At 40.7% G+C, this 15,577-nt stretch overlaps 1 protein-coding gene across 5 annotated transcripts in view; it reads left to right on the top strand.

Moving 5' to 3' along the window:
• The window catches only part of AP-2alpha (adaptor protein complex 2, subunit alpha), a 252,484-nt gene that overhangs the window by 172,345 nt on the left and 64,562 nt on the right, over window positions 1-15,577 (top strand). For all 5 annotated transcript variants that reach the window (XM_070088089.1, XM_070088087.1, XM_070088091.1 and 2 more), the window contains exon 16: window positions 11,939-12,068. In XM_070088089.1, the coding sequence (XP_069944190.1) occupies window positions 11,939-12,068 (130 nt within the window). The remainder of the gene's footprint in view (window positions 1-11,938; window positions 12,069-15,577) is intronic.

Genomic DNA, 15,577 nt, shown 5'->3' with positions numbered 1-15,577 from the left:
AATGATGAAGTAAAGGGTGTGATAAAAGAGAAAAGGGTAGCTTATGAGAGGTTTTTACAAAGCAGAAGTGTTATAAGAAGAGCAGAGTATATGGAGAGTAAAAGAAAGGTGAAGAGAGTGGTGAGAGAGTGCAAAAGGAGAGCAGATGATAGTGGGAGAGGCACTGTCAAGAAATTTTAATGAAAATAAGAAAAAATTTTGGAGTGAGTTAAACAAGTTAAGAAAGCCTAGGGAAAGTATGGATTTGTCCGTTAAAAACAGAGTAGGGGAGTTAGTAGATGGGGAGAGGGAGGTATTAGGTAGATGGCGAGAATATTTTGAGGAACTTTTAAATGTTGAGGAAGAAAGGGAGGCGGTAATTTCATGCACTGGCCAGGGAGGTATACCGTCTTTTAGGAGTGAAGAAGAGCAGAATGTAAGTGTGGTGGAGGTACGTGAGGCATTACGTAGAATGAAAAGGGGTAAAGCAGCTGGAACTGATGGGATCATGACAGAAATGTTAAAAGCAGGGGGGGATATAGTGTTGGAGTGGTTGGTACTTTTGTTTAATAAATGTATGAAAGAGGGGAAGGTACCTAGGGATTGGCGGAGAGCATGTATAGTCCCTTTATATAAAGGGAAAGGGGACAAAAGAGATTGTAAAAATTATAGAGGAATAAGTTTACTGAGTATACCAGGAAAAGTATACGGTAGGGTTATAATTGAAAGAATTAGAGGTAAGACAGAATGTAGAATTGCGGATGAGCAAGGAGGCTTCAGAGTGGGTAGGGGATGTGTAGATCAAGTGTTTACATTGAAGCATATATGTGAACAGTATTTAGATAAAGGTAGGGAAGTTTTTATTGCATTTATGGATTTAGAAAAGGCATATGATAGAGTGGATAGAGGAGCAATGTGGCAGATGTTGCAAGTTTATGGAATAGGTGGTAAGTTACTAAATGCTGTAAAGAGCTTTTATGAGGATAGTGAGGCTCAGGTTAGGGTGTGTACAAGAGAGGGAGAATACTTCCCGGTAAAAGTAGGTCTTAGACAGGGATGTGTAATGTCACCATGGTTGTTTAATATATTTATAGATGGGGTTGTAAAAGAAGTAAATGCTAGGGTGTTTGGGAGAGGGGTGGGATTAAATTATGGGGAATCAATTTCAAAATGGGAATTGACACAGTTACTTTTTGCTGATGATACTGTGCTTATGGGAGATTCTAAAGAAAAATTGCAAAGGTTAGTGTTTAGTGTCCACCTCCCATTTAGCAATGGCCCACTTTTGAACATCACCCATATGCCTACAGGCTTGCATGTGCAAGTTTCTGTTATAGGTGGTAGGATGTCTCTTATACCTTCGCCATGCTTTGTACTTAGCAGTAGCAGCCTCTCTACAACGAAAGCCAAACCAAGGCTGATCTGTAGGCTTCGTCACATATTGCCGGTGAGGAATGTGTTCTTGTTGTAGATTAAGGATGTGTCCAGTGAAGGCTTTCACTTGGTTGTCAACATCCCCTTGGAGAAGAGCATTCCAGTTGGTGGTGGCGAGCTCAGAGCAAAAGGCTGGCCAATTACCTCTTTCCCTTAGCCAGGTTGTGCGTGTGGACTCCTCACCTCGTTCTGTTGGGATCTTAAGTGTCGTAAAAACAGCCTTGTGGTCAGACGATCCAACATAGCCGAGGGGTTGACAAGTGACTATGCCTTCTGCCAGATCACTCACTACTGGGTCAAGGGAGGAGCCAGAGATATGAGTAGGGAAATCAACAAAGTTTCTCATGTCAAACACTGCAAGAAGGTCATCAAAGTCCCTCTGTATAAGGTGCTGGTTGAGGTCACCAACAATTATAATATGTTGACAGTTGTGTTGTAGCAGAAGGGAGTCAATATTTTCCATTAGGAAGTTGATAGGGTCTGCAAGTTGCCACTGAGGTCTGTACATTGCACATGCTAGTACAGAGGTACTAGTGTTTATACAGAGCTTGAAGTACATCATTTCAAGATGTGTAGGGGTGGCAACATCAATGTGCTGGGCATGAACACTTTTAGAGAAGCACACAGCAACACCTCCTCCTTGCCCTTGCCTGTCTCTTCTCATCCATGAGGTGTAGCCAGCAATTCTTGCAAAATTTTCTGGAGTCCTGTCATCCAAAAATGTTTCAACAACAGCTATCATGTCGGGACGTCGAGTGTTCACAAAACTATGTGTGAGCTCTCCAACATTAGTAATGAAACCTCTAATGTTGGCCGACAGGATGCTGATAGACGGGCTCCTCATGATGAAGTGGTCAGCTTGAGGTGGTGGGTGTGTAGGGAATGTAAGGTGCCTGCCCTTGAGAGAGGTAGGGTACTGAGGCAGCTGCAGGGATGTAGGTCTGTGGTCTTGTATAAGGTGCAATCCCACCTGCTGGGCTGGGATAGGAGTAGCTAAGTGGGTGACGTGTGAGTGTGTTCACCAATTCAGAGATCCTGCTGGTTTGTTCTGAGAACAGGTCTCTAAACAGGTGGCCCTGTCTGTCAAGTTCCTTTTTCTTCCGACACTGGTCCTCCTTATGTCCTTTCTTGTAGCAGTAATTACACCTGGTATCTCGCAGGCAGTTGTTGGCAGTGTGCCCCTTCCGGTGACAGCGAGAGCACAGCCTAGGTGCCTGGGGGGGTGGACTAGGATTTGTTGCACCTCCTGAGTTTTGCAGATTTGTCCTCAGATTCTGCCGCTGGAACTGTGTTAGTGGAGGGTGAGACGGCTGTAGATGTCTTCCTCCTCCACGTCCTCCTCCACGTCCTCTGCCCCGTCCTCTACCAGTTCTGACAGATGTGTCCCTGCTGTTCGTACTTCGGCGCAGTAGGTGATCAGGTGCAGTGATAGTTCCCTGATCATTAACTGCACCGTTCTCTGGTGGAGAAACTCCTGGCTCAGAACTTGCTGATGAAGCACTGCTACCAGATTCTAGAATAGTATCGGCAGGTGTGCTGACAGGTGTAGGATCAGAGATGGTATGTGCACTGTCAAGTAGACTGGCAGTGGCTGAAGCAGAGATGTCAGGTGTAGGAGAATTAACAGATCCAAGGCTTCCCTCATTGCTGGGAAGAGGATTTGTTCCCTCTGTGGTGGTCAGAGGAATTGTGTTAGGATTCCCAAAGGTAGTGTTTTGAACTCTGTCAGTCTGTGGGACCTTAGCGATGACAGAATTCCACCAGTTGTTTACCCCTGAGTTAAGCTCAGTGTGGGACTTCCAGTCTTTGTCAATAGTGTCACCATCAGCTGAGCAGCTTACGTCACTTGATGCAGGCTTGCACTGGCCTTCTACAATAGCTTGTAGGTTATCTAATGATTTGAGGAGCTCATGAAGTGCTTCCCTGTGATGGATTATCTTAGCTGCAACTTTACAACACAGCCCAAGAGGGCAGTCTTGATCTTTGGAAAAAATCCCTGAGGTAGGACTTCTGAACCTTCCTCCTGTAGCTCCAGGCTTGTATCCACATATACCACAGGATTATGGATATCCTTAAATTTTCTGAAATTTTCAACCTGGCTGCAACAAAATTCTTCTTCTGGAATGCAATCTGTGTGGCAGTAGTTGGAACAAGTAGGCTCCTTACATCTAAGAAGAATTTTGTCCCTTGTGGTATACCCACAAACACTGCAGTAACTACTGGGACAATAGCCAGATAGCGTAGATATTCTTGCTATTTTGCGGTGTGAAGTCATCCCAGAGGAGGCTTGTAGGTTTGAAGTTCACAGGAGAGAGAGAGAGGGTGGGTGGTGATGTCGTGGGTGGGGTGGAGTATCGTGGGTGGGGGTGTTTATAGCCGGGTGGGTAGTGAGGGCAGGCGGCAGTGGGCCACTAGCTGGAAGTGTTGCCTTCTCACTATCACTTAATAAACACTGTTTATGCTATCCACTTTTCCATTAAAGGAAGATGTTACACAAATCACTGTGTTGCATTGTACCAGCCACGTTGTTATAAAGCACCAGATGCTAGTACATAGCACAAAACACATATAATATTAGACGCTCACTCTGAAGGCAATAGTGAAGTCACTCCTAAGGCCTGCCGCTGTCCCCTCACTCACACCATGTCTTCACCATACCACACTTAATATCACTGATATTGCTTATATTCACTTCAGTGGAGGAGTTGGCTTACTTGTACTAATGTGTTGTAAGTAGTACTACGTCACTGAACAGTTTTTATCCACACCAACCCTCGTATTTAAGTAATATTAAGAAAGTTTGTGGAGCACACTGTGACACGTCTTCACCCACTCTCTCTCTATCTCTATCTCTCTCTCTCTATCTCTCTCTCTATCTCTCTCTCTCTCTCTCTATCTCTCTCTCTCTATCTCTCTCTCTCTATCTCTCTCTCTCTATCTCTCTCTCTCTCTCTATCTCTCTCTCTCTATCTCTCTCTCTCTATCTCTCTCTCTCTATCTCTCTCTCTCTATCTCTCTCTCTCTATCTCTCTCTATCTCTGTCTATCTCTGTCTATCTCTATCTCTGTCTATCTCTGTCTATCTCTCTCTATCTCTGTCTATCTCTGTCTATCTCTGTCTATCTCTCTCTATCTCTGTCTATCTCTCTCTCTCTCTCTCTCTCTCTCTCTCTCTCTCTCTCTCTCTCTCTCTCTCTCTCTCTCTCTCTCTCTCTCACACAGGTACACGTAAGTGAAGTTATCATACATAGTATAAATTACCTAGGATAACCCAAAAAATCCAGGCAAAGTGTTGTACGGTGGGTCTGTGCTCCAGTGCCCTAAATTAATAATAATAATTAATAATAATAATAATAATAATAATAATAATAATAATAATAATAATTATTATTATTATTACAATACTACATATTAATAACTTCACAACAGCAGTAGCAAACATTGACTGGCACACTGAGCTAGAAATCTATACAGATATTGACGAATGTATTTATAATTTTCTAAAAAAGACCCAATACCTCTATAACAAGCACTGCCCTAAAAAAACTAAACAGATGACAGCTAAGAGACTGAACAGTCCCTGGCTAACACCCAGCATTCTCAAATCCATAAATACAAAACACCAATATGAAAAACAGTACAGAATGGGTCACATAACCAGAGACCAAACAAAACGTTACTCGTCAATCCTAACCAGCCTGATAAGAAGGGCAAAAAAATTGTATTATGAGAACAGATTATCCAACTTAGGAGGTGATATAAAAAAGATCTGGAAAACCCTATCAGAAATTCTGGGAACAAAAAAGATATCACGAAATAGCGAAATAAAATTAGCAAAATCAGATGAACCCCAACTCCCACCAACAGAAACAGCAAACAGACTCAATGATTTCTTCTCCACTATAGGACAAAACCTTGCCAATAAAATCCCAAGCTCAGATACCCCACCAAATGACTACCTCACCGGCAACTACCCGAACACACTGTTCCTAGCTCCGACTAACCCATACGAAGTCTCCCTTATTATTAACGCACTAAAAAACAAGGCAGGAGATTTAAATACCTTACCACCCTTTATATACAAAAAAGTGTCACAAGTGCTATCACCAATCATTGCAACACTCTTTAACAAATCCATTGAATCCTCCACCTTCCCTACAGTTCTCAAAATAGCAAGGGTCACCCCGATCCACAAAGGAGACCAAACAGAGTTGAATAACTATAGGCCAGTATCCAACTTACACCCTCTCTCAAAAATCTTCGAAAAATTAATTCATAAACGAATCTACTCCTACCTTATCTCCCAAAACATACTCAACCCCTGCCAATTTGGATTCAGGCCTAATAAAAATACTAATGATGCTATTATACACATGCTAGAACATATATACACTGCAATAGAGAAAAAAGAAGTCCCACTGGGGATCTTCATTGACTTACGTAAAGCTTTTGATACAGTTGACCATGACTTGCTCCACGTAAAATTGTCACACTATGGTATAAGAGGGCACTCCCTCAACTACCTCAAGTCATACCTCAGCAACAGAAGCCAATATGTGTACGCAAATGGGGCAAACTCTTCTGCACAACCAATTACAGTTGGTGTCCCACAGGGAAGTGTCCTTGGCCCTCTTCTCTTTCTCCTATACATAAATGACCTACCAAATGCTTCGCAATTACTCAAACCCACACTACTTGCAGATGACACTACATACGTCTTCTCCCACCCGAGCCCAGTCATGCTAGCCAATACTGTAAATACCGAATTACAGAAAATATCTACTTGGATGAGGACTAACAAACTTACACTAAACATTGACAAAACCTACTTCATTCAGTTTGGTAACAGAGCTACAGATGTCCCTCTTAACATAATGATAAACGGATCACCTATCACAAAGCTAACAGAGGGAAAATTCTTAGGAATACACCTTGATAATAGACTCAAATTTCATACACATATACAACAAATTTCTAAGAAAATTTCCAAGACTGTAGGCATACTATCGAAGATACAGTACTATGCTCCACAGTCAGCCCTCCTGGCCCTGTATCACTCTTATTTACCCCTATCTCACCTATGGAATTTGTGCATGGGGCTCAACAACAATTAACCATCTCAGACCACTAATTACCCAACAAAAGGCTGCAGTTAGAATGATAACAAATTCTCACTACAGGCAGCACACTCCTCCAATATTCAATACACTAAACCTACTCGCCATACAAAACATCCATACTTATTACTGCACCTATTACATACATAGAACACTTAACTCTGATATTAACCCTCCCCTCAAACATCTCCTTGCCAACCTCAACAGAACACATGACCATAACACAAGGCACAGATCACTCTTTGATGTTCCTCGTGTCCATCTCACACTATGCAAAAACTCAATGCACATAAAAGGCCCTAAAATCTGGAATTCATTACCTGTAAATATAAAAGAAACACTACCTGTTTATAAATTCAAGTCTTCTCAAAGATCACTTACTCACCCAAAACCAAATAAATACTGAATAACTGAACCTTATAAATTGTATATCTTAAACGTTTCTCACAATTATATCACATAAATGTTAAACCTAAAACCCAATCTAACTTTATTATTTTTTAAATACACAACCTAACAGAATACTCCATACGACTGAATGTACAACAATGCATGCAACCATATGACCTGTCTTTGTAATACTCACTTGTGCTTTATAGTAATCTGTTTACATTAATGTTTTATCACTGATTTCATCATTGCTTAGTTAATCTTAAGTTAATTTTAAGCCAGCCCGTAATGCTATGCATAGTATAAGTGGCTTTGGCATGCTGCTCTTATCTGTATTTTTTTGTACCTCTGTATGTGTGCTCAAATTGTTAATAAATAAATAAATGTGCTAATATGAATAATAATATTATTAAACTATAATATAATAATCGTGTCCACTCATTACTTAAGATGTCTGTAGTCTTAATGTAGAGTGAGAGGTGAGTAAACAAGATTAAATGAATAAATGAGAGAGAGAGAATGAGTGTAGAAGATTCGTGAGTTATGTAAACAAACGTTGTTGTTACCAGCCTGGACAAGAATGGTTTCTGCTCACTCTGTCATGCCGACCAGAAAAACATCTCATATTTGTTAATTTATATGTTATATGTTATGTAGCATGTTTATTATACAGTGGACCCTCAACCAGCGATATTAATCCGTTTCTGAGAGCTCATCGTTAGTCAAAATTATCGTTAGTCAAGTTAATTTTCCCCATAAGAAATAATGGAAATCAAATTAATCCGTGCAAGACACCCAAAAGTATTGAAAAAAAAAAATTTTACCACATGAAATATTAATTTTAATACACACAAACTGAAGATTACATGCACAATTACAGACACTTACCTTTATTGAAGATCTGGTGATGATTTGATCTTCTTAGTGTTTAGAAGAGGAGTGGTATTAGGAGGCAAAAACTTCACCTTAATGAAGCTCATGTCCCTAGAAAGTCGCTCTTCCAAGTCTGAAGGATGACCAGGAGCATTGTCTAATACCAGGAGGCACTTAAGGTCTAATTTTTTTCAAATAGGTAATTTTTCACATTGGGGGCAAATGCATGGTGTAACCAGTCATAGAAAAAGTCCCTAGTGACCCATGCCTTACTGTTTGCCCTCCACAGCACACACAAATTAGCCTTGACGACATTGTTTTTCCTGAACACTCTGGGAGTTTGAGTGATACACCAATGAAGGCTTCACTTTGCAATCACCACTAGCATTGGCACACATCAACAGAGTAAGCCTGTCTTTCATAGGCTTATGTCCTGGGAGTGCCTTTTCCTCCTGAGTAATGTACGTCCTGCTTTGCATTTTCTTCCAAAACAGGCCTGTTTCGTCACAATTAAACACTTGTTCAGGTTTCAGTCCTTCACTGTCTATGTACTCCTTGAAGTCCTGCACATATTTTTCAGCCGCTTTGTGGTCCGAACTGGCAGCCTCACCATGCCTTATCACACTATGAATGCCACTACACTTCTTAAATCTCTCAAACCAACCTTTGCTGGCCTTAAATTCACTCGCATCACTAGTTGCTGGCATTTTTTTAATTAAATCATCATGCAACTTTCTAGCCTTTTCACAAATGATCGCTTGAGAGATGCTGTCTCCTGCTAAGTAAGTTTATTCAGGTATACACAAATACAGTTACATAGAATTATCATACATAGCAGCATATGTGCAGAAAACCTAGGATAACCCAAAAAAGTCAGACTGACTTATTTGTTTCTCGTTTATCCACACCAATAACAGTCTCTCAACATCATCTATCACTTGCAATGTCAGTTTCGAAAACATAGTTGCACCTTTGGCAAGAACAGCTTCCTTGATTGCCGTTTTCTTGGCCACAATAGTAGTGATGGTTGATTGGGGTTTTGTGTACAGCCTGGCCAGCTCAGAGACACGCACTCCACTTTCATACTTAGCAATGATCTCTTTCTTCATATCCATAGTAATTCTCGCCCTTTTTGCTGTAGGGTTGGCACTAGAAGCTTTCTTGGGGCCCATGGTGACTTATTTTGCAGGTGCAATCACTAAAAAGGCTGTGATAATATGAAATGTTCCAATTGTATGCATGGAAGCGACCGCGGTGGCTGGCTGGCTTGTAAACACTGGCCAGAAGTGAGACGCATCTCAGACGGAACGAATAGTGTTGGTGGAGTTTTTTAGCGCTAATCGAGGCAAAATTTTTGCGATAAAATGTATTGCTAGTCAGATTTATCGTTAATCGATGCCATCGCTGGTCGAGGGTCCACTGTATAATTTTTAAAAAAATCATAGATGGATTAAGCAAAATGTCTATATTAACGTTTTATACACATTTAATGCGCCTCAGTGATTACTATTGTGTTATCATTATTAATATGGCATCTTCAATTTTCCTCTTTGAGTGGCTCTGAGACAGACAAGCAGACGGAAAGACAGACAAGCAGACGGAAAGACAGACAAGCAGACGGAAAGACAGACAAGCAGACGACAGATGAGCAGACAGAAAGACAGACAAGCAGACAGAAAGACACAGACAAGCACACAGGTAGACAAAGACGCACACAGGTAGACAAAGAGACACACACACAGGTAGACAGGCACACAGGCACACACACATAGGTAGACAGAAAGACACACACACACAGGTAGACAGAAAGACACACACACAGGTAGAAAGACACAGACAGACAGAGAGATACAGACAGACAGATATACAGGCAGACAGATACAAACAGGTTTATGTACAACAGTGAAAACAAATAGAGAGAGAGTAAGAGCCTTTCTTGCCACAATCTCCAGTGCAATCTTCAGACTTCATCTTAGGGGCCATGGTGAAATTTACTGTCCAGTTAATACAGTATGATGCTGCTGATAGGGCAGGGTTACTTAAACTGATGCGGCGGCAATGCGTCATGCAGGCAGCGAGTATCGTCAAATACTGTACAGTGGTGTGCATCAGCAGGCCCAGCCCAGCTGCCAGATGCATGGTCGTAAGTCGAGTGGACGTATGTCGAGCAGGTCGTAAGTCGGATGGTAGGTGTAGTTTAATCTGATTAATTTACTAATGCTTGAGTCTGGCGGTGTATCATCCACTTAGGTAAAATTATTCCATATGGCAATAGATCAGTTGATATTGATTACATGCAGTTTCTGGGTTGACTACTGTGTTCTTAACATTCTGCAACTTTCTGTGAACCTCTGATGTCCCTGCACCTCCCCTTACACCAGAAGGGTGTGGGGGGGGGTGACAGGAGGAAGGTGTGGGGGTCAGGGAGGGGCTCGTTCACTCTGTCGTTTGGGTCGCCACCGACACGTTCTGTCTTGCTTCAGAATTTCTCTTCCTACCTGTTGCTGTCTTGCAATGTTGCATAGCTCCTGACAACACGAGAATACAAAAGATCTCAAGCTAAAGATTTTCATCCCCATGTGACTTGTTCTGCATTAAGGTTATACGTAATTTCTGGGATTTGTTATTCATATTTAAATAGGATTCACCATAACAAATGAGAATGACATAGCATAAATGCTTAAGATCCTACGCCAAAGAACTGCTGTAGTCCTCAAAGTAATTGAGGGATTGTCAAACCATTTTGTTTTGAAAAGAAATATTATTTTTGTGACTTTTAATGTTAGTGTGCTGGCCCTGGTGCTGTACTCATGAACAAACATGTTTACTACCTCACCTGCATGAATGCATAATACTGTCAAATTCTTATTTATTGTTCAAGTTATTCTTTTCATCTTTGGACTAGATGGTGCTGGAGTGGACATGTAATCAAATGATTGGGTCTTTGAAGTCACTAGTAACATAGGTGCACTTTTATAATCTTAAAACCTAATATAATGCAGGAAGAGAGGGCATGGCAGAAGGCCACCAATGAAAGTGGCCTCTTGCCATGTATATACAGGTACAACACTGATTTTCTGGCACCCCGGGTTCCAAAGCTTTGCTGGATTAACCATTTTGCCGAACCAATGGTGGTCACCTTTACCAACACTCTAACTCACTAATTATACACTTCGAGTATGTCTCTAAAGCACCTTGGACTGCTAGAACCTTAAATTTAAGAAATATTAAATGTAAATTAAATAAATATTTAAGATTTTTTTTAGCAAGAAAATTTGTTTATCTGGAAGTTGAGAGCTGTCATGATTACTGTCTGTTTCCTAATTGATCATTTCATCTTGGATTTCTGATGCTGCAGGTGTGACATCCTGGGTACTTGAAGCCACAGGACACATTCTTTTTAGTAGTCTTTTTAAATATTTTATCCAAGCGAAGTTGCTTAATTTGTTTTGATCTTTCCCTGTGTAATTTTTCTTGTAACAAATGCAAGTTGGTTGTGAATTAAAGGGCTAGAGCACATTGCTCTAGCCCTTTAATTCACTCACCAACTCGATTTACTTGTCATAGGAAAGTCTTTCAGCTACATCTGTTTCATCTTCACTGTCATCTTCATTACTACTTATATTTTTATCAGCATTCAGAACAGTGTAATTTCGTAATTTTGTCTGAACTAGAGGAGGTGCCAGACCATCTGTTGCTGAGAAATTGGAGGTGTACCTGTACTGGGGTGCATTCAAACTGTTAGACATACTCCATTTTTAATACATTTGAGCCACTAAACATACACTTTCTGATGAAAAATGTTACCTGTTAGTTTAGCAATCCATTACTGTATCTGTCTCCATGGAAAAAAAAATTGGGAGCCTCTGATTAAAAGATAGGATATTCTAACTACAATTCTGCAGAGATGAAGGCTACTATCTACTTGCTTTTCCAGCCCTCTAGTATGATGGATTTATTGTAATGTTTTAGTGTAACTGAAATAGGTTAATAAAATACCAATTTAAATAGCATATAATTTATCAGCTTTTTATTTAAAGATGTGTGGTCAAGCATGTACACCTTGTAAAACCCATCTTTTGCTCGGTTAATTTTTGTCATGCATCAGTTCTTGCTAGTAGTGTCTTATACTTCTTTTTCTTGCAGATTTGTTTGTAAAAACAATGGTGTTTTATATGAAAATGACATCATTCAAATTGGCATAAAGTCTGAATTTCGACAAAATCTCGGGAGGATAGGAGTATTCTATGGCAACAAAACTTCCATGCCCTTGCAGGTGAGGTGGTGCTGTATTGTGTGTGTGTGTACATGTATGGTGTATAGTCATACATATATTTTTTTAACATACCAGGTAATGTGTGGTAGAATTAGAGAATGAAAAATAGGCATGAATTATTGAGAGAGTTGTGGGTAAGACAAAAAAACGTTGGAATTACAGAGGAACAAGGAGGATTTAGAAAGGCTAGAGGATGTTTAGACCAAGTGTTAACATTGAGACATAATGCATAAATAAGGGTGTGGAGGTGTTTGTTGCATTTACGAATTTAGACAAAAGGGAGCAGTGTCACAAATGTTACAAATGTGATATTGCTATGGTTGTTTAACATTTCTAAAACCCCCATTTACAAATGACTGAATGCTAGGTGCTTGGGAGAATTGAGATTAAAAGATGGCAAATCTGATACATAATGGGAGTTCTCGATGAAAGATTCTGAAGAAAAGTTGCAGAGGTTGGTGGATAAATTAGGGAGGGTATGCAAAAGAAAAAAATAAGCAAATATAGGAAATGCAAGATGATAAGAGCAACAAAAAGTCTAGGCAATGAAAGACTGGATTGGGGGAAATGAATGTGGAGGAAGTGGAGTATTATAGATACAGTGGACCCTCGATAATCGTAAGGCTCGAAAGTGGTAATTTTGGGAAATCGTAATTTTTTTTCGTCAAAACATTGACTCACAAATCGTTGTTTGACTCTTAAATAGTCATTCATCCCGGACACGTACTCACGGCCCCGAGCCGCCTCGCACTCCCTTCCCAGCCAGTGTGGCATTGTTTACCAGTGGGTGACGGTCCCCTCACTTGTTCATACGAAATATTTTATAATCCATTCATTTTAGTGCTTGCAACTGCTAAATAAGCTACCATGGCTCCAAAGAAAGCTCGTAGTGTCATGCCTTTGGTGAAGAAGGTGAGAAATAAGATTGAATTCAAGAAAAACATCATTGAACAATGTGAAAGTGGCGTACATGTGGCCAATCTGGCCAGGATGTATAAGAAACCCCATACAACCATAGCTTCCAATGTGGCCAAGAAAAAGGAAATCAAGGAAGCTATTGTTACAAAGGGGGGTAAATATGCTGACAAAAGTGAGATCGCCAGTACTCGAAGATGTTGAGAAGTTACTGTTGGTGTGGGTCAACGAGAAACAATTAGCAGGAGATAGTCTTATGCAGTTGCATATTTGTGAAAAGGCTAGGCAGTTGCATGGCGATCTTGTAAAGAAATTGCCTGCAACGAGTACTGATATTTGTGAATTTAAGGCCAGCAAAGGCTGGTTTGAGAGATTTAAGAACCGTAGTGGCATACACAGTGTGATAAGGCATGGCGAGGCTGCCAGTTCAGACAAAATTGCAGGTACAAAATTTGTAAGTGAATTCAAGTACATACAGACTGAACAATTAAAACGACAAGTGTTCAATTGTGACGAAACAGGCCTCTTTTGGAAGAAAAGGCCAAAGAGGACCTGACGCTCATGTTTTGTAGTAATGCTAGCGGGGATTTCAAAGTGAAGCTGTTACTAGTATACCATTCTGAAAATCCCAGAGCGTTCAAGAAAAACAATGTTATGAAGAGTAAATTGTGCATGTTTTGGAAAGCTAATAATAAGGCATGGGTCACAAGGGAAATTTTCTTCGAGTGGTTCAATGAAATGTTTGGCCCCAGTGTGAAGAATTACCTCCTGGAAAAGAAACTGGATCTCAAGTGCCTCCTGCTAATGGACAGTGCACCTGCTCATCCTCCAAATTTGGATGACCTAATTCTGGAGGAGTATGGGTTCATCACAGTAAAGTTCTTGCCCCCTAATATCACTCCTCTCCTCCAGCCCATGGACCAGCAGATCATTTCAAACTTTAAAAAACTCTACACCAAAGCAATGTTTCAAAGGTATTTTTATGTGACCTCAGACACTCACTTGATCCTAAGAGTTTTGGAAAAATCACTTCAGTATCCTCCATTGCCTAAGCCTTATAGGTAAGGCTTGGGAGGAAGTGACTACCAGGACTTTGAACTCTGCTTGGAGAAAATTGTGGCCAGATTGTGTCCACAAGAGGGATTTTGAAGGGTTTGGGGCTGACCCTGATAAGCCTATGGCAGTTGTGGAATCTATTGTGGCATTGGGGAGTTCCATGGGGTTGGATGTGAATTTGGAGGATGTGGAAGAGTTGGTGGAGGACCACAATGAAGAGCTAACCACTGAGGAGCTGCAAGAGCTTCAGCTGGAACAGCAACAGACTGCAGCTCAGAATATTGCTACAGAGGAGGAGGGAGAGAGATGGAAGAAGTTGCCTTCTTCAGAAATTAAGGAGATTTTTGAAACATGGGGTAGGAGGGAAAGATTTATGGTGAAACATCACCCTGACAAGGCTGTTGCAAGCCGTATCAGCAACTTGTACAGCGACAGTCTTGGCCCATTTTAGAGAAGTTTTAAAGTGATGCCAGAAACGGAGCTCTTTGGACACTCCAGTGACTCTCAAGCTGGCCCTAGTGGCATTAAGAAACAGAAGAGAATCACCCCAGAAAAGGACTTGGTACCTGAGGTCTTGATGGAAGGGGATTCCCCTTGCAAACAGTAAATAATCCAATCTCTCCCCTCCTCCAGTCTTCCATACACTAAGAAGAATCGCCAATAAAGGTACGTGTTATGCTGTTAATGTTTAATTCATCATGTCCCATTGTATTGTGTATGTGCTATATCTATATTTCATGTAAAAAAAAATTTCATTTGAATACCTCTGGGTGTCAGGAATGGATTAATTGTATTTACATTATTTCTTATGGGGAAAATGGTTTCGAAAATCGTCAATTTCGGAAATAGTCACTTCCTGAAACGGATTAATTACGAAAAACCAGGGTCCACTGTATTTGGAAGTCAACATATTGGCAGATAGATCTATGAAACATGAGGTGTGTTTAGACATCTGTGGAAAAGCAACATTTTTAGGAAGGCAAAAAAGTGAGGAAGGGGGGGGAGGGATATACTAGAATAGTGATATAAAACAGGTTTTCCAATGGGCAACGGAGAACAATGTGATGTTCGATGAAGACAAATTCCAAGTACTCCATTATGGAAAACTGAAGGAAATAATAGCTAGAACTGAGTATACAACAAACTAATCACACAGAACAGAAAAGTACGTAATGTGAAGGACCTAGGTGTGGTAAGGTCTGAGGATCTCGCCTTCAGGGACCACAACAGTGCCCCTATCACATCTGCGAGGAAAATGAGAGGATGGATAATGAGAATGTTCAAAACAAGAGATGCCAAGATAATGATCCTTTTTAAATCACTTGTTCTCTCTAGGCTCGAATACTGCAGTACATTGACATCTCTATTCAAGGCAGGTGAAATTACAGATCTTGAGAATGTACAGAGAACCTTTACTAAATATATGTTGTCTCAAACACCTTAACTACTGGGAATGCTTGGAAGCACTTATACTCACTGGAGTGCAGGCGAGAGAAATGCACCATACAAAAGCAAAAGACTTTGCAGGCTGTGCAACA

This window comes from Cherax quadricarinatus, chromosome 23 (genome assembly GCF_038502225.1).
Source record: "Cherax quadricarinatus isolate ZL_2023a chromosome 23, ASM3850222v1, whole genome shotgun sequence".
NCBI lineage: Eukaryota > Metazoa > Arthropoda > Malacostraca > Decapoda > Parastacidae > Cherax > Cherax quadricarinatus.
Note: the sequence above shows the minus strand (reverse complement) of the source record. Positions and strands in the feature narration are given on the sequence as shown.